This window comes from Leptonychotes weddellii, chromosome 7 (assembly GCF_054177405.1).
Source record: "Leptonychotes weddellii isolate Sample4059 chromosome 7, ASM5417740v2, whole genome shotgun sequence".
NCBI classification, from domain to species: domain Eukaryota; kingdom Metazoa; phylum Chordata; class Mammalia; order Carnivora; family Phocidae; genus Leptonychotes; species Leptonychotes weddellii.
In genome coordinates, this window is record NC_138375.1 from 45,178,474 (window position 1) to 45,198,556 (window position 20,083).

At 38.8% G+C, this 20,083-nt stretch overlaps 1 protein-coding gene across 8 annotated transcripts in view; it reads right to left on the reverse strand.

Moving 5' to 3' along the window:
• EBF1 (EBF transcription factor 1) overlaps nt 1-20,083 on the reverse strand; it is a 391,508-nt gene that overhangs the window by 76,269 nt on the left and 295,156 nt on the right. For all 8 annotated transcript variants that reach the window (XM_081826258.1, XM_081826259.1, XM_081826264.1 and 5 more), the window contains exon 10: nt 4,674-4,800. In XM_081826258.1, coding sequence (XP_081682384.1) covers nt 4,674-4,800 — 127 coding nt within the window. The remainder of the gene's footprint in view (nt 1-4,673; nt 4,801-20,083) is intronic.

A 20,083-nucleotide genomic window follows, 5' to 3' on the forward strand; every position in this document is an offset into this window, starting at 1 on the left:
AATAATAATGGCCATCATTTATTAATGGAAACCACTAGTATCTGGCTGGTGCTCATACTAGCTCATAAAAAGTGCTTTACATATATTTCCCTGATACTGAAAAAACCCCAGCAAGGGATTATTCCCTTGTAAAGAATAGGCAACTGTGGTTCAGAGCCATCACATGATGTCCCCAAAATAACCTCCATAGTAAGTGGAAGAGCTGAGCATTCCATCTACACCCATCACCTCTTGAACCCAAGCCCTTAATCATTAGGTCATATTGTCTCCTTGGGAGCGAGAGAGGAAAGAATGGGAGGAGAAAAGAAAAGGAGGTGGGCGGATGAAGGAAGAAAAAGGGAAGAAGGAGAAAACAAAAGGAAAGTGAGAAAAAAAGGAAAACTTGAAAGACATGGTACATGTCATCAAGTCCCACAGAGCACATTCAGCCAAGGTGGCCCCTCCTACATGCAAAGTTGTTTTAGGCATGAGGTACATACAGGAAGTATTTCCAGGAAGAATTTTCGTTTCAAAGTTAATTCTGAGACTAACAGAAATTTGAGTTAGTTCTTCCCCAAGGGCAGGAAATTTGGTGAAAAATCCTTAGAACAGTGGAACCTGGTGATAGAATGATCTGAGAAGTGGCCTAACCACAGTCTGAACTGTGATGTGATCATTCACTGGGGCTTTCACCAGCTTGAGGGCGGGCAGGCATCCACAGCTCTCCGTACACACCTGAGCTAGTCAGACACCATCCTGGTGGCTTACTCTCCCAGTCACAGTCTCTCCAAAGATAGCAACCTTTCCAGTGGAGGAAGAACTGCCATGATGTAAAACTGGATTTGGCCACTTCTTATCAGGGAAACCAATTCTAGAACTTTGAAGAAGCATCTAAAGCCTCCTTAGAGTCCTTTATCAGCTCCCAAGGTTACTTAAAGCTTAGTGGGAGAGATCACAATTCTAAAAGATCCACCTCATCTAAAGATGTGACAAAACTGCAGGAAAACAAGCTGGGAGAAGAACAAAGGTATTGGGGAGACCTCTTTCTATGGCACTGGGAGTTTATGGTGGATTTACTTCCTGTAGGACTGATGGATCAGACACCAGGAGAGGGGTTTGAAAACAGTCCTGTCATTAGAAAGGGGTTTTGCTGCCTTCTGTCAGGAAACATTATTTAAAATTTAAAGTCAACTTTGCCCCCGAATTTACATAAAAATAACTGGACACAAGAAGTAAGATCTGGGAAGTACTATTTGTTCTGATCAAGTTGGGATTCACTTTGCTCCCTTACTGATTGGGCAAACACAGAGATGTGCACATCTGGCGGCTGAGAATGCCTCCTGTGTCCCTGATCTGAAGAATCGATGATGGAGAGCAGTGTTCCCACTCCTTACAAGTGGAGCCAGCTTGGAGGCAATCTGTGTTTAGTCAAATTCTTTCCTCCCTCCCCAAAAAGTCTGCCTTTATTTGCATAGATTAGGCCATGCTGTTCCTGTCTCAGTTTTTTTTTTAAACAATTATGGATTTTTAGAGACTTCCACATATACACACCCAAACTCCCTCACACACTCAGAAAACTGCAACAGTGCTTAAGTTGGGGCTGTGAGTTTTCAGTCCCTGGATATTTCCCTTTTTTTTTTTTTAAGGGAAAAATTCCAAGTGACATTCCACTAAGAAACAGGAGGTTGGCTCAGCCTGTCCAGAAAATCAAGCTTCATATCCTGAAATGCTATGGAAGTTAAAGAAAATGAAGTGGGAGCTTCTGTGGGCAGACAGAAAAGGATGACTGCCCATTTATGACGACCTGAGTGGTTGTTTGGATATGGATATTAAAGAGGGCACGTACTGAATGGAGCACTGGGTGTTATACTACGCAAACAATGAATCATGGAACACTACATCAAAAACTAATGATGTAATGTATGGTGATTAACATAACATAACAAAATACATATGTGTGTATATATATATATATATATATATATATATATATATATATAAAGAAAGAAAGAAAGAAAGAACAGAAAGGTTTTATGGCCCATCTCTGCCTTGGTTGGTAAGTGGTGAGAAGCATAGAGGTAAACTGAGTAAATCAGAAGCACCAGCCATGAACAAGTGACCCTGGGTAGGGGCATTTAATGCTAATCAAGAGGCCATGTGTAGTTCACCACTTAACAGAGATTCCCCTTTGTTAGAAATGATGTAATGTCACAGCAAGCTAATAGCCAGCTCTATCAGTGGAGAAGTTTCTGTGCTAATTTCTTCAAAATTGTATTTCTCCAACACGGAGAGAAGTTAAACTCTCTCCTAAAATACTTAAAAGACTACGTCTTCTTGTCTATTTCCCACAGTTTAAGGCAAGATCAGAAGAAGCATTTTTTCAGACTTTAAATTTCCTGCACACGTACACACGTGCATGCACACCCAGGATTTCTCTCTCTTAACCCTAACTACTTTGCTAGACTTGCAAATCTGTCGCTTTTATCTTTGATCCTAATTCCTGTATGATACAGGTTTTCCAAGATGTGATTTCTTAAATTGATGGCAATTTTTCTTAATGGTTAAAAAAATTCCAAATCATAATGGGTCCCTAGCTATTTTCTTTTGAGAACTTAAGTAATTTAGTGGGGATGATTTTTTTTTTTAACTTTTATGGCCAGGTGGCTCAAGGGGATATTTTGTTGAACACTGATTAAAAATAATTTCTTCTAAATGAGACCTGACCACAAAATGGAACCATTAATGGGCAGGGATGTCACCAAAGCGGAATCATGCCTGATTACCTCTTGTACCTCCCACCACACAAGCATTTTCTTCTTCTTCTTTTTCTTCTCCTTTTTCTTGTTCTTAATAGCAGAGTAAATAAGCAGCCAGCAAGGCCTAAATGTTTTTGGCCAAAAACAGAGTCCAAACTCCTCAGAGAAAACATTTGGCCTCTGTGGTTTTGTAATATGTTCCAGAACACCGAGTTCAGTGAGGAACATTGTGAAAAACTCCCATCCATCGGAATGATGGTGGGGAATGTTACAGTATCAGAAGTTTCAATTGGTCCTTTTCCTGCAGGCCCATAATGAGGCTTGTAAAAAAAAAAAAAAAATAGTGCTATGTGGAAGTTCTCATGGGAAAAATGAATGGCAAGAAATCCTAGCTTTAAAAGAAACAGCTAATCTGCTAGTTTGATTGTTCTTCAAAACTTACGCTGAACCAATGAGCCTAATTAAAAACACTTGGCCTACTTCTATAAAGCATCATAGCTTTCTCTATGCTTCGTTTGTATACACCACAAAACTCCAGATAGACTATTATTTTTTCAAGTGCTCACTAACAAAGTGCTGACTTTGTTGGGATGGCTGAGCTAATTTCTTGAACTCAGTGTGAAACCTTAGCTAAACAAAATTGTGGTAATTTTCCTTAATTTGTAAAAGTGATTGGAGTGCAAACAAAATTTTCCTCTTGGGTCAATCCTATAATTTTCAATTAACTAAAACTAATCGTCAGGCAGGCACCAAACCTGCATTTTGTTTAAAGGGCTGGGAGGCATTTCCAAGGGTCAGGATGCATTAATTGTTTTTATAATTTTGAGAGAGAAGGAGAGAGAGAGAGAGAGAGAAATTGAGACTAACAAGTATGGTTGGTTTTGTTCCTAGTTTTAAAATACAAAAGGAAAGATGCTTTGAGTTAAAATGTCACAGCAAAATAAAACTTGTCCCTTTAATTGTATGGTTATAATTAGGATATGTTAACAGAGTTATCTCTTCACTGCTCTAGAGCTTCTTTGTGTGAAAGCAACATATGCTCTATACTGAGCCAGGCCTGTGGTCCTCTACTGATTGAAGAAGGAAACGTGGGACAATTTCCTGGAGACAGCTACCTAGGGATGACAAGTAGTAAAGCAGAGGGCCAAGAATGTCACTATTCCCAGCGCAGTCCATGGACCAAGATCATCAGCCTCCCCTGGGAGCTTGTTAGAGAGGCAGAGTCTCAGGTCCTACCCAGAGCTACTGAATCAGAATCTGAATTATAAAAAGATCCGTGGGGGTTTGGCTAGCACATTACAATCTGAGGATCTCCTAAAGTACTAAAGTACACATTGGACACTCAGGCTGTGTGTGTACTTGCATTTCCACAGGGAACCTGCCTGGTTCTCTCCATCTGATGGGTGGTCAATTCACCTTCACTCTGCAACTCTAGTTTCTTACCGCAAGGCAGGTCCGTATGCCAAGGCTGTTTGCGGAGGGCAAAATGCACTTTACGGGAGAAGAAAGTACCAACCCAGAATGAAATAGGGAAACTACCAATTTTCTAGCTATGACCAGGCTAGAAGAAAGTTGTACTTTTCATTAAAGCACATCCGTACTCCATAAAGCAAATAAACCCCAACGCAGAGGGCTTAACATCCAGAGAGACTCCGAATTGTCGAGCACTTCTTCCCCCTTTCCTTATTTCTCAGGCTGCTTCTTTAAGTATCCAACCAATTTTTTCTACTGATCCTCTCATTCAACACAGACACCCAGATGAATTATTAAAATAATGATGATAATAATAATAGCAAGACATTTGGTCATACATACAGTGAAATGGACCAAGCAAGAGGGTCCTAGAAATTAGATTTTAAAATAAAATGCACACGTAAACATACAAGATAAAGTAAAACACCCACAAGGCCAAGGTCCATCATCTGCAGTGGTTCTTACCTGTGTAAATGAATCTTCCCGGTGTCCCTTTGCAGAACTGTTTCGATTTGTAGGACAATGTGACTTCTACAACACCAGGGATGTGCCGAGGAGGGGTCTGCACACGGATGGCATGAGGAGTAATCAGCTGGGGAAGACATTGGGGAGGAAACTGTCACTGCGATATGTAAAGGACTCATTTCACAGCCTTCCCATCAACTCTCAATAAACATAGCTTTAAAACACATAATTAACCTGTCAGTGTTTACATACTATCTTGATGGAACCTGTATCAAAGACACTGACAATATTTACAAGTGCTCCGAGCACAGCCACAACAACTTTATCTGAGTTTCCCTACACAGCAGGCACTCGGCTTCCTGGTTTGAAAAGTGAACGTGGCCTAATGGAATGATTCATCTACTACAGGATATCCTTTGGAAAATCTCTGTTTGAGGCAGACACCAAGTCAGAGCTGAGCTCTACCATGCCTTTCCAGAAGTTGGTGGGGCCTGGCGTTTGAACTGAGCCCTTGAACATGTGGAAAACACAGAAGTAGGAAATCAGTGGGCCAAGGCACTCTGATTAGCTGCAGAGCACATGTATGAAATACCCCTAAAGACCATTTGGTGCATTAACTACCAGAGGCACAATCAAAGAGCTTTAAAGGGGAAACCAAAGAAACTGCCTCCCTGGAATAGCTTAGAGATCTGGCAGAATTAAGGACTGTCCATAAAAGGGAAATGGAAGGTTGGGGAGGGGGCTGCAGAATGATCACTGGTCCATTATGCAATGCCACATGCACAATGAGAAAGTTCGCTTCTGAACCCTGTTGGCAATCAGATTACACTGAGAAGCAGAATTTATTTTTTATTACTCTTATCTTTGTTTATATAACTGAAATGTTATTAATGGTCATAAAACTGGCATTATCTGGTTCTTTGAAAAATCCAGCCCTGGTATTTGACTGGTTGACCTCTGATGGTGCTGGATTCTACACGTTCTCTCTCTACAGTATCTGCAATTGCCCACTTCTTGACTCCTATCAGTCATTTAATTCAATATTTGTGGTACTGAGTCAGTATACAATGGATTAGCACTTGGGTTCATACTAACTTATGAGGATAACTTAGAAAAAGCTTTTTTTTTTTTTTTTAATGTGCAAACCAGACCCAATTCCAGTGTTTTGCCCAGAAAATTACAGGTGGCACTATGAAAGAACCACAGGTGACACCGTGAGAATCAAGGTGTCAGCCCTTGGGGCCCACCTGGGTAAACGTCCTAACACCAAGTCCCAGGGAAAAGAATCTGAGAAAAATTGCTACTGTGAAAGTCCACAAGTAATTTCTGTCAAATGCTCTTTTTTGAAACATAAAGAAAAGGCCATCTGCATAAAAATTATTTCAACTTAGTAATTAGAAATGCCTAGCCCTTTCTGTACAATGTGTGGAGCCTTAGCTTATTTGCTGGATACACACGAAAGATATTTCAGTAAGATCATGCATATGTGGAAGCCCCGGAGACTGAGTTCATCTCCATGGCTGAGTGTTTTGGAGGGCTAAGGTTTTAACCAGAAAAGCACACAAAAAAGTATTTACTTAAAATTTTGTCCTTTTCATATTTAATTTCTTCCAAAATCATTGCATTTTTTTCTAAAATAAGCAAAGTATATATACTTTAATTTAGCCTTGATGAATCAAGATCATCATTTGGAATACTTCTTATTATATCTTGCCATAATATAGAAAAGCCTACTTAGTGACTACTGAGGTATGAGGGACTGTTTTCCCCTGCACTAAATGGCCTTAGATAACTATAATTTTTAAGTTATTTCTATTTTATTCAGTTTCTTGTCTTTTTTTTCCTGGTGTTCTTTACAACTTCTAATCTGTAAGCACCAAAATCAGGAAATCAAGTTTACTATTGTATAGAGAACAGAAGAAGGAAAGAGGCTCTGAAGGGCAGTAAAAGATGATCTTCCAAAATCAAGCGCTGATGTTTAATCTCAACTGATCAAAGTGTTTTTGCAATGTTGGGAATTAACACTTGGTGAGCACCTAGGAAGTATCTACTACATGGCTGAGGAATTTACATACAGACACTAATTTCATCAAATCAATGACCAAATTATCATTATTGTTATTATTATCCTTTTTTTCCAGATGTGAAAACACAATCCTATAATTGCTAAGTTGCTTGTACGAAGATAACCCTTGTTAGTGCAAGTTAGAGCAAAACGTGACACCGATGCAGTTCAGAAAATGACTGGGACAAACACTTCCTACCTAATCATAGAGAAGAACTTGTTCATATGGAAACTTTTTAAAGGAAGTAATAAACTCAAATTTTTCAGATCCCAAGATGGGCGTGCGTGGCTTTTTCTATCCCCATTCAATATCCATGTTTCATTTGCTACCTGGTCCTTAGCTGTATTTTTGATGATGGAAGTCGCCATATTGTTAGATTCCAAATAGGTGGTATACTTCTATTTTTAAGAGTTACTTGGGATGCAGAGTTACATTAATTCACAATAACACTTAGGAGAACTTTTAGCCAGTTAGAAAATACTTCACCTGCCCTCCCTTTGAAGGGAAATAAATTTTAAAAGGTGGAAAGATATTAGTAAATAGATGAATAGAAACATCTTCTTACGTATAAGGACTTATTACCAATGAGCTGCTACACCAAGTAACAGAATTCATGGGCTTTCTGAATTTATTATATAGGACTGCAGTGAAACTACTGAGTTAAGAGTGAGGTATTGACATAAAGCAGTAGGCTCAGGAAATTGAAACAGATTTTCATTTACGATTTCACTTTCAATTTTAATCAATCGCCTTAACTAAAGCAGAGATTCCTTCTTGAAATAACTGTCCTTTGCAAATGAGGTAGAATATGAATTATCATTAGAGAATGAATTTGTTGATGTTTTCCTCGCCGTGGATGTTAGTCTGCAAACAGCCTCTGGCATTGACATATGATACTGATGCCTTACAGAGGAAAAACATTTTTTCTAACTTCTATCAATTTGAAAGCATAGGCTTATTTACTAATCATTCAGAGAATCATAGACTTTATTGCTGGAAGGAACTCTAGTAATCATTTAAAACTAACCCTCTCATTTTAACTTCTGAAGACACAAAATTCTAGAAAAATCTACTGGTTTCAAAACTTGACCCAACATGTTAGGGGAAAAACAGGGTCTAAATCTAGAAGTCTAGAACCCAAGACAACCCCACCAGCCCACCACTGTCCCAGGATGGACAATTTTCTACATCGTTCTAACCTGCTTGAACTGAGGTAGCCACTCCAAGAAACAGAACAAGGAAGGGCTCTGGTAAATCTAAAATTTCCAAACTCCCATTATTGGAATACCATTTTCTCAGTTTTGTTGTAACTGTATATCACCTATTACAATTATGTACTTAATATTTAAAAAAATCAATTACTTTTTTTGTTTAAAATAACTTACTTTTTTTTAACAAGGTATCTTTTTTTTTTTTTAAGATTTTACTTATTTATTTGACAGAGAGAGAGACAGCGGGAGAGGAAACACAAGCAGGGGAGCAGCAGAGGGAGAGGGAGAAGCAGGCTTCCTGTCGAGCAGGGAGCCTGATGCAGGGCTCGATCCCAGGACCCTAGGATCATGACCTGAGCCGAAGGCAGACGCTTAACGACTGAGCCACCCAGGTGCCCCTAAAATAACTTATTTTTAAAGGAAACTTTATATCACTCTCCCAACTGGAAAACTGGTATCCCTGCCAAAATAAGAAGGTAGTAGAGATGGTAATTTAAAGTTAATATGATGTTGCTGAATTCTAACTGAATAATGCTCACAACCTGAAGGCATTTACTGAAAGGGGAAACTAGTGTTAGATGCTACAGACTTATTTGTCCCAACTCAGACTTACTCCCTTAATATTAATCTGAAGATTAAAAGACAAACAAAAAAACACCTTTCTCATTATGTGATTCAGTCCTGCCTGATGTCTGTGTCAAACCCAAAGTTCTCTCCTATATCACCAGAGACACATGCTCCATACTTTGGGAAATGCTGTTTTAAGTGATTAAAGAACAGATTCACTCCGGACTTAACTTCCTTAAATCACAAGCCAAACCAGCTGAGCTAAATATAAATATTCTTATGAAACTGTAGCATCTGACACTACTTTCTGCCTTGTTGGAAGTCTCTACTTTCCTCACTTCTGTGACACTAATTATAAGACCTAAGACTTGCGTGTCTGATGGTTTACCAAAGCACTTTCACATTCACTATCTTTTAAAACCCATCCTTGCAGGATATGTATTCCAGATGAGAAAAGCTGAGGGTCAAACAAGTTTAACAAATACTGTCTTGAAACACTAGGAAGAAAACCAGTATCTTCTGCTTGTAAATAAGTGTTTTCTAGAGTTCTTCTTTTATTCATTGGTCCTGTTTTCCTCACTTGCCAACTTTTCCTTTCTGCCAACTTATTAACTATTGAAATTTTACAAATTTTGTTCTATATTTTCTTCTCTTTTTACTCGCCTAACATTTCTTGAGTTTACTCATTGGCTCAACCACCTCAGTTAGACTGACTTCCAAATCTACACCTGTAGCTTTGATTTCTTTGACCACGCACCAAATTTTTATTAGCAACAGAGTAACAGAATCTCCCCGAACACATCTAATTGCTGCCTTGATCCCAACATGACCCAAGCTAAATTTATCATCTTACTACTTATAAATGTATTGTTTGCTCCCATGTTCCCGCTCTCAGTTAAGGGAATGCTATCCTTTGAATCACCCAAAATAGGATCATCTTTATTTTTTCTACCTTCAGTTTTTCTTTTAGTCATTTTGATTTTTCCACCACTGACCTCCATTGGCTCTTTGCTTTACCACTTCCTTCTGTTCAGGTTGTTACCATTTCCTACTCTGAGAATTACAATAGTACAATTGCCTTTGAAACCGTCTCTCTCTACTACTTTTTTGCCGGAATTATCTTCTTCAAATACAACCTCATTATGTCGTTGCCTTCAAACCCTCAAGTGCCCCCTTTACATAGAGTATATAATCCAAACTCTTTGGCACAATATTCAGGGAGCCCTAAGGCCTGACAGCCAATCTCCCTTTCTAGTCCTACTTCCCACTTTGCTTTTACCCATTCTGGAGAGTAGGGCACGTGGATACATGAAAACACCACAGCCTTGCCTAACATCTTTGCTTTGTTCATGTCATTCCTTGCCTACACGTTCCCCTACTGATATTCTACTTATTCTTTGAGACAATGTACTTTCTCTTCCAATAAGTTTTACTTGGTCTTAAAAGTCAGAGTTACCTGCACCTTTGTAAGAACTTATATAATTATGACATGTATTCTGTAACATTTAATATCCTTTTTTGCTCTGTGCCGTAAAGATTTTCCTACACATTTTTCTCTCATTAGACAGTTCCTGAGATCGGTGACAGGGTCTAATTCATATTTGTATCCTCCAAAGTATTTAATTTAATGCTCTATATACAGGATATTTCCAAAATATTTCTGAAATAAATACTTACATAAATTAGGCCAGAATTCTACAAGAGGTTTGACTCCGTTAGGCATAGTGATACCTATCCATAAGAGTTCACTGTTCCTAACCTGATAATATTTAACTGTCATTCCCTAATTAAATTGCTCTTAAAATGAATTATCCAACTGGCTTAGCACTCAGGTCCCTGCATGAGACCACTGCTCAGATTTCATCTAAGTGGTAAAAGAGAAGAGGATGTCTAAAGATCTGTGTCTCTTGTGAGAAGGAATAAGAAGAAAGAAAAGAAAGAAAAAAGGTTAAGAAAGTAATACTAAGAAAATAGTCCACAAAAAAACAATGCTAAATGTTAACTGTTTGTTTCTGGACAGATGACATGTGATTCATCTTCTCTCTCTCTTTCTCCTTGTGCGTGCGTGTGTGCTTACACAGGAAATAATCACATAAATAATTCTAGAATAAATAAATTTGTACATTTGCAGGTATTACTTTTATTATGAGAAAAATTTTACTAAAGATCAAATGTAGAATAACATCAGTTTTGTGCAATAGGTACTGCATTTGATTATATAAGAATTAGATCTATGTCTGCATGGAAAAAAGACTAAAAGGAAAATCATCAAAGTGTCAAGAATAGTTACCACCAGATTGTAAAGCTATGGGTAATTTTATTTTCCTCTGCATACCCCTTTGAATTTTCTAACTTCTCAACAATAAGAATGCATTAATATTATAACCAGAAGAAATAATTTTTAGGGGTGGCATTCCGATGAAAAGATACACATGGTCTCTGCAAGGCCCAGGAGAGGCTGCCAGCACACCGAGGACATGTGGCAGCAGGGATCACATTCCTTCCAAGCTGCTGGTGTGAGCATTTTCTCTTTTCCAGACTCAGAGCCCAAGAGCAGATGAGTGCTACACCGGGGCCGGCCAGGTGAGGCACGCTTGTGGTGAGAGATGGAGCACAGACATGGGGGAGGTGGACACGGCCTATGCTCCACCAAAGCACGAGAAACAGGAAAGAGGAGCTCTTCTGTGGATAGACCAGAAAGGGAGGAAGGTGGAGGGTGCAGGGAGGTGGGTGCAAACCTCCAAAAAGGCAGTTTGCAAATTCTGGAAGCCCAGAAGAAGGGTCTGGGAGAGGGTAATTCTCTAAATAGTTTTTATAAAATTCTTTCGCAGGATCAAAAGTGGGATCCGCATGGGAGGTAAAGGAGGGTACCTAGTATTTAAAAATGTTAATGGAAACATGTTGCGGAATTGTGGGGGAAAAGGGCAAGTCTTCAGAATGACTTTCTTCTCTGAGAGCCAGTAGCATTCTAGCTCATGCTAAATGGAGGACGGTGGGGACCTTGATGGTGGCTTCTGCAACAGTGGCCTTTTGTTGTCATCTAACTATGTGCCAAATGCTGTGCAAGACTCCTTCAGTGATTTCTGTCCTGCAGCGTTAGGGGCAGGGATGGGCATTAGCTGGCTCGCAGATGTGGAAGATGAGTTTCAGGCAAGTTAAGAAACACGATCAAGAAGTGGCAAGTCTGCCTGACCAAGGGCCACCATTGTACATTGTACTGTCCCTCCCGACTGCTGTTCATGGTTTTTCCATAATTGCTGTCACGTATACTTTTCAACCTGTCTCCACTGTTGACAGGATAGAACGAGTCCTCAGCTTCTACATCCTTAAAGGTTCTGGCAGCACAGTAGGTACTCAAAATAGCCTTTTTCATTGTTGAGAAGCTAGCTGAGAATTATTTCTTGGCAAAACAAAAAAGCAATTCCAAGATAAGCCTTTATGTGTGTTTTCTAACCAATGGGACTATATGAAACAAATGCAACTTGAAGTTCCAAGCCACAAAGCCAGAAAAATAACTAGGATTACTAGAAAGCACACTAGTGAGTTTTCCTTGCTAGCCTTAGAATCCTAATATTTTAGCCTTAATCACTTTCAACACACACACAGTCCAAACAAGCAAAGACTTAAAGAGAAGGGGTAAAAAGGAAGGAAATTTCTTCTTTGGAGAAATAATTAACATTCAAGACCAGAAAAAGCCTTAAGTGGGCTCTGGTGCAGCAGTCTTTAGATGTTACCCACCCAAGGATCTGGGTTCTAACATACACTGGCCCCACCACCCATTGTCACTCTCTGTGCCTCAGTTTACTCATCTCACACTGCACTGGCCTATCTGCTCTGTGGGAGTGCTTATAATAATGTTAAATATGCTTTGTGTTTGGGTAGAGCTTCTCTAGAGGCCCTAAAGCTCTTTCCAGATTAATTTTTTAATTTATGTATTAATAATTCTCACAGCATTCTCCCTCCTCCTCAGTTAGGATAATAATATCCATCTCTTTTGAGATAGGCAGGGGGTGCTGAGTGATGGACGCTCAAAGCAGACATTTAAATAAGAAAACTGTAACATAAAAGCATAATTAAAGCTTCAAAACCAAATTGACTAAGGATTTTTAAAGAGACACCACAGTAGTAGTGACCAAACAAGCAAACTTATTTTTCCTCCACTCTGGAACATTCATCTTTCTCTAGTTAAACGTGGTGTTTAAAAAATATTATTTTCAGGAGTTCCTAAAGCAAGTTGAAATATGAAAAGTGTATATTCGTTGGCGACTGTACTGGCTAAACCTCCATATTATATCTCTATTTCCCTGAAGTGGATACAACATAAATCAGCGGATGCCATCTCTTCTCCTGAGTCCCTCAGTGCATTCTGGTTGTTCCCTAATCAGAGTTCTGGGGGTTTCATAACACAGATTTTTTCATTCCCAGGAATTGCCTGTCTCAAAGGCAGTATATGATTTCTCAGAGAACATGAGAGAAAGCCAGTGGAGGCATTTACTGTTTCACAAACATTCTGGTTTCCTTTTGTCCTTTCAAGAAAATAACTTTAGCCCAATGTTTAACAAAATATGTTGGATCACATGAATTCGCAAAGATAAACTTTATGTATGAATGTCAGAGGAGACTTGAAACTAAAATCTCAGGAGCTGAGTTAAATAAGGGATTTAAGACCTAAGCTTTTGAATGGTCAGGAGTATTCCTTTACACTGCCTGAAATTTCTCTCATATATAGAAAGAGACACAGACACATAGTAGAGAGATGTGGATATATTTTCCTATTTATTGTCTGCAACCCCAACTAGAATATAAGCCCTGTGAGGATATGAATTTTGTCTTTCTTGTTTTCAGTTTTTAACAGTGCCTGGGAAGCAGTAGGCACTCAATAAATACTTCTGAACACTGAGTGAATAAATACCGTGACGCTATTAACCACCACTAATAATTTTAGATAGAGTCAATAAAGTCACTTGTGAATTGACAAAAAAGAAATTATCAATACCACTCCACCCGAAAAACTTTTTACTAAAAAAAGCTGTTTACTTTTACCCCCTCCCCCAAAAAAACTTCAAGCTTCCTGGTATCCTCATTAAGCATTCACAAAAATATACTACCCAATTCTTCTGACCAAGAGACTAACCACGTCCCTAATTCAATGCAGTTACTTGTACAAAACAAAACAGCAACAAGATCATATTTCAAAATAACAGATTTGGGAGAAAAAAGGCTAAAATAAATACATTATACTTCAACTACCTTTGGTTTTGTGGGTTGATTTATTTATTTATTTTTCAGTAATTTATTTTTTAAATAAACTTTCTCTAGCTCTTTCCCAGGATGTAAATCTTGTGCCAACTGGGCCCCATTAAAGACTGGATCCCATCCTGACCATCTGGGAGCTGGAAAAGCACTGGTGAGTTCCTGAGGTCCAGAGTATTCCAGAAGGAGAGGACTGGACACCCATAACACCAGCCCCTGTGGTTTGAAACTGCACAATGAGCTCTTTCTCAAGGTTTGTTTTTCTAAATTCAGTTAAGAAGGAACATCATTCCCTGCTCGGGTCTGGCTTAGACCAGGGTTGCTGCTTATTTGTTTGAAAATTAAAATATAAAAGGAAAAGTAAAGCCAGATACATTTATGGAAGAGACTAAATGTTTGTTATCAAAGCTGGCGGTTTGCAAGGCAGAATCTTTGCCTATGGAATTAGGAAGGAAAAACAAAAAAGCCAAAAGATTGATAGGTGGGGTAGCAGGGAATGAACTCACCTTTCAACGAAATACTTTTGGTCTTTCCAAGTTCCAAGAAAGGGATATCAAAGCTATACGGTACTAAACAGAGATGCATTTGAACAGTTTTTTGTGTGTGTGGCATAGTTCACATTTGCATACAGTTTACACTGATACTTGCACATATATTCGGTAATTCCTCATTTAACATGTCCCTTCAGGAAGTGAGCTGCACAGAAAACCAGAGCCAAACCCCTTTTAATACCACGCCACAACAGCTGCTTTCCTTGGGAGTCTTTTGAGGATGCATTACACACATCTTGCTGTTTTAGAGAGAATATATTGAATATAATTGCCATCTCTGTCTGGATGACTCAGGGCCACTGTCATTATGAACAGTCATTAATGTGCCACACAGTAATAGAGTCCTGCGTCTGCTTTTTAGGTTTTCCATTTCCGCCCTTGACATTAAGCTGTCATTTCTGCTGTCACTGAGCCTGCTCGTAACAACCTGCCTCTAGTTTGCTCCTTCTGATTTGCTATGACCTGGGAAAACAGATAAGATAGTTTGTTAAACATTATTGCTCTGGTTACCCCAAAGTCTGTTATTTTCTATATTTACTTTTTTTTTTTTTTTGACAGTTGAGGTTATATAACAGTTTCTCTGGGTAAGTGTGGTTTTACTACATTCTCATTAGATGGCTAAAAGATGGCTCTGGAGTCATAGAAATTTTGGTTCAGGTCCACGCTTTGCAAATTACCAGCTGTGGAACCTTTGAAAAGTCACTCAACCTCTCTGGTGTTCAGTTTCATTACCTGAGAAGAAGGTGGGACGGAGGAAGAGGCTAGCTATCTACTTAATCTAAGGATTAATTGACATAATGCCTATAATGAGTTTAGGAGAAGGTCTCACTGGTATCAATCACCTAGAAAGTGCTAGTCTTATTACTTAATCCTCACCATAACCAACAGATTCACACTAAGGTAATTATGTGCATCCTTATTGCACAATAAATATATCTAAATATAAACTACCTAATCACACATGCATTAACAAAAACTAAACTGCAATCTATCTGGTATTGACACTTTGAAGCATCGTTGAATACAATGGTTGCTAATAGGGAGCATTTGTTGGAAGGAAGGAAAGGAAGGAAGGAAGAAAGGAAGGAAAGGTGTCATTCAATATTATTTTGTATAAATTTGTATAAATTAATGCCTCTGACATGTAAGGATCTGTGCTAAACACAGAGAGACTAAGCTGAATTTAGCATGGATCCTGCCTTATGAGAGAGAACATCCCTTTAAATCACAATAATTAAAGATAGAAAGTTATAAGGAACATAATATGTTACAGATAAGACCATGTAGGAATTTAGGATAAAGGGAAATATTCAATATCTAAACTGTAAGGGAAGATTTACAGACAAAAGTGGCATTTTACTGGATCTTAAAGGGCAGAAGAATTTGCACACAGAGAGGAGGGAAAAACATTGTGGAAGAAGGAATGGCATAAGAAAGGCAAGAGTACAGAGGCGAAAAATCACTCTGGGTATAAGGAGTCCACTAACGACTCAGTGTGACTAAAGCCTAAGTTAAGGTAAATAGCGGGCAAGGATGTTAAAAAGAAAGTTCAGAGCCTTCACGGGGCATGCTTGAATCCCAAACCGAGGAGCTGTGGGTTTAGGAAGGAGGAAGCCAGTAAGGTTGTATAAGGAGGAAGGCTTTAGTTCAGACCATTAGGGAGCCATTCCAGCAAGCTGCTTAGAGCACCCATATAAAATGAACACAACACTATATAGTTATCCATTTTCTTCATAAAAGTCACATGACTGCAGCCAGGTGTGAATTTTGTCTTTGATTTATGTTAAAATTAGAAATGCATCACATTTGCCTGGTTTCCATTTTCAAGTGATGGGCACACACTTGTGCCTCCTGAAAGCACTGTAAACAACTAAAGGAGAATGTCATCTTAAAGTCGTTTTTAACCATCATATAATTATTAACATAGAGGATAGATTTCTAGTGCCTTAGTCATTAAAAATAAAAATATAGACTAAAGCTTTTGTAGGAATAAGGTGAGCATGGTTGTAACTATGTAACTACATTAAAGAGGCCTCTAGAGTATTTTTAATCTGTTTTTTAAATATGCTGGCTCATTTAAAAATGATTCCCCATAAAATAACTTGGGCTTGAAAGGTGTTCTTCAAAGTCACATTCAAAGTTTAATGCAACCAGTTCAGGCTGCCCCTTTTAGTCCTTACAAATAAAGTTTATAATTTTGCATTAAGCATCTTCCACTTAACAGATGATCAGTAAGTACAGGTTGCATACAGTCTTGGCAACTTATATATTTAGGACAAGTAGGAAACCATGAATTATTTTTAAATCCATGCATTTCATCAACTTTGAATTAAACTTATATATGTAGGCCCCAATATATATAAAATAAATGACACAGCCATTTATATACCATATTTACATTATGAAATTTTAAAAGATATTTGTGATAATGTCTTTCTCTGCCTTTCTTAATTTTATTTTTTATTTGAATAGAATTGTATTGCATATAAATGTGGTATAAATAACAGTCATCAGAATGCCAGTGCTATCATGTATAAAATTTGGGAAGGTTTGGTAAATATAAGGAAGTTTATTAAAAGACTAAAGAAATACCATGAGAAAACTGGAACAAGAGAAAGTTGAATGGGGGGTGAGGCTGGTGTCTGGAGAACTGGGCTGTGACCCCAGCACTAAGTAGTAGCTAATGCATTCCCAGGACAAGTCACAGTATGACTCTGGAGGCTCTTTTTCCTCATTTCCAAAAAACAGCTGCACTTGATGACTGGAAAGGTTCCTCAAAGCCCTCGAAATTTTGTGATTCTACATGTGGTTCCGTAAAAATCAAGGCCAAACAAAAAGGCCTGGGAAACTTCCAGTGGGAACATGTACGAGTTGTAGCCATTCATTTTTTAACGTCACAGAGGGGCAAATGCTATTTTTTATTTACAATCCTTCGAAGCTCTGAGCTTTGTGTACAGATGAGAATGGAAAGTAGAGATAGGAAAGAAGAAAGAAGTCAGGAACTACATTTAAAACTGTGTTTTCCAACTTTTGGATTAAAGCAGGAAATCATTTCTCAGCCCCCAAACTGCCTTTTATTTACCTAACTATATTCACCCCCAGCCCCACCCCCACCGAAGTTTCTTTGGACTTCCCCCATCTCTGGGAATGCAGTTGAAGAAAACATTCATCTGGATGCAAAAGGCAACACGTAGCCCCTGTGTGAGGCTCACTGGTTCATACAGTGATAAAATTGGCTTCTCCATCTGAGCTAAGAGGTTCCGGCAATCTTTAAATGTAACTCTCCTGCAAAATCACAGGGCATCTAATGCCAAGTGTGCAGTGACTAAAACCAGACACAAAATATGAGAGAAATTCTGTTCAAAGCCCGCAGCATTAAAGAATAATGGCTCTACACATTCCTGATCTAATCTGAATAATACTCTGCAAATATTTCACATGATTTTCTCACATCTACCCCAGACCAATCACTTCATGACTAGATTTCATGACTTTACTTCATTAACATGAAATCCATCCATCCCCAATATATCCTCCTATAAGGTGATCCCTGAAAAAATGTTCTGTGGTCACAAAATTTTGTATTCCATGTATTCACAGTGCATGTTAATATCGCAAAAGCTTTGCAAAGTCCTAGAACAAGAACCAGTTGAATTTATTTGACTCAACATTTCCCAGACTTACCAGGAAAAACCTCCCTCCCCCATCTCCCATGGCATACCTATTGATATACCAAAGAATTGGTATATTCCACAGAACTATCCGAAAATGAATTAGACCAACAGTGTGGTCTAGGTCTCAGGATTATATCAGATACCAGGACTTGAAGTGTAGAGAGTAGAAATACAGACTAAAGATACAGCAATAAGGAGATCCAATTTTGTAGCTAACTAAATGGTTTTGATGACATTCAAAGAATGCTTTTGCAAATAAACACAATATTGGTATACTGCAAGTGTGTCGTAAAAGTAAAGAATAATAGTGGAAGAAAAGAAGCTACTTGCTACCCATCATTACTCTTACTTTGAAGGGACTCTCAAGGGAATAAACTCTAGATAAAAGGAATTATAAAATTGTAGCTGATTTCAATGAGGATTTAGTCTAAGCCCCTCATTTTAAGATGGGGAAACTAAGGCCCGATGACCAACACTAACTAAAATCTAGATCCTCTGATTGAGCAGTAGAAAGACTGCAATTAATACCCACGTCTCCTGACTGGCTCCTTGCCCGCTGCCACCCCATGCAATCTAAACCCTTGCTTGGATGATTGTCTGCCTGAAGTCCCCTTCATCCTCTGCTCCTCACCAATCTCACCAGTGTACTTTCCTTACAAGCATCTTAAATACCTTAAGCTGTATAAATTCTCCCAGAGATTGCTGTGATTAAATCAAAGGACTGTGAGAGCCTAAAATGCCTAGCAGAGAGATCCATCTGTACATAACAGGAGCTTGACTGGTTGTTTGGACAGTCTACTTTTGCCTGTACCATTCTCTGTGCCTTCTAGAACCTTGCTTTGAATTTTAAACTAGTAATTTAACACTGGATTATAAAAATATATTATGTAACTCCCTAATTTGTTTCATGGGAGCAAGTTCCAAATAGAACACCAGATTCCATAAAGCCTAACTGTGATCAGTCGTAGTACCTATCCCAGTGCTAGACACTAACAGGCAAGCCAAGCAGTACTCACTGCTTAGCAATTAGAGCAGTTCAAGGAGATATTAAAATAAGTATTAACTCTACAAACTAGTAGCAGGAGCCCCTCCCTCCTCCAAATCACATGTTGATGGAAAAGCAAAAACAACCAAGTGTATCTCTGATCAAGAAAAAAAAGCTCAACCCATGTTAATCACAAGCACACATCAACCTTGTTGATTTTCCTGGGTTTATATATAAAACACTACAAATATTTTTGTTGTTGTTGTTAAGTCTTTTGGGTAAAGGATAAGAAGCCCAAGGGTATCAGTATAATAATTTGCTTTCTAGAAAGACAGAGAGGAGAAAGGGCAAGAAACAATAAGGAAGAATAACAAAGATGGCAAACCAAATTCACAAGAAAGCCATGTAGTTCACCCCAAACTTGGGAGCCCACAGAAGGCAGCCCTGAGTGAGGAGCAATGGAGTGCTACCTTTCTTTTTCCCAACCCTCAGAGGGCAATCAGTGAGCTAAACTGAACTACTCATTTTCAAAAATTGGGTTGGTAGGGAAAGAGCATAGATGAGGGTCAATTAAGCCAGCCCTATTTTCTCTCACTCTTTTTAAAATTCTTTAGCTAAAAAAAGACTCCAAATAATAGCATCAGCTGCTAAGCTAAAATGTTATCTGCTTGTCCTGGCCCACCAGCCTGCTCCCTGAGTGCTTTGGGCTATAGAGTGAGGAAATGGAGAAGAGATAAAAGTCTACCTAAAATTAGAAGTACTAGATCTTAGAGGTGGCATAACCTCAAGAGATCATGTGGCCAGGGGACAAAGAGCCAGATAGATAGGGGTCCTATCTAGAGATGAGGCCCCAACAGGTTCACTGTCCTGCCTAAGTTCTCTACGTTGACAAGGAAGAGGTTGTCTTCTGCCCCTAACACAAAGTATGTATTCTTCATAAGGATAAATTCGTCCTGGAAGCCAGTGGCTCCACCCACAAGCCTATACAACCAGAAAATGAAGGGATCACTCTTATTCCTCTGCATCCCAAGTCTACTTCAGCCTGGAAGGTGATAATAATTGTTAAGATACCCATCCCCACGTCACCACAGTACAAGACATCA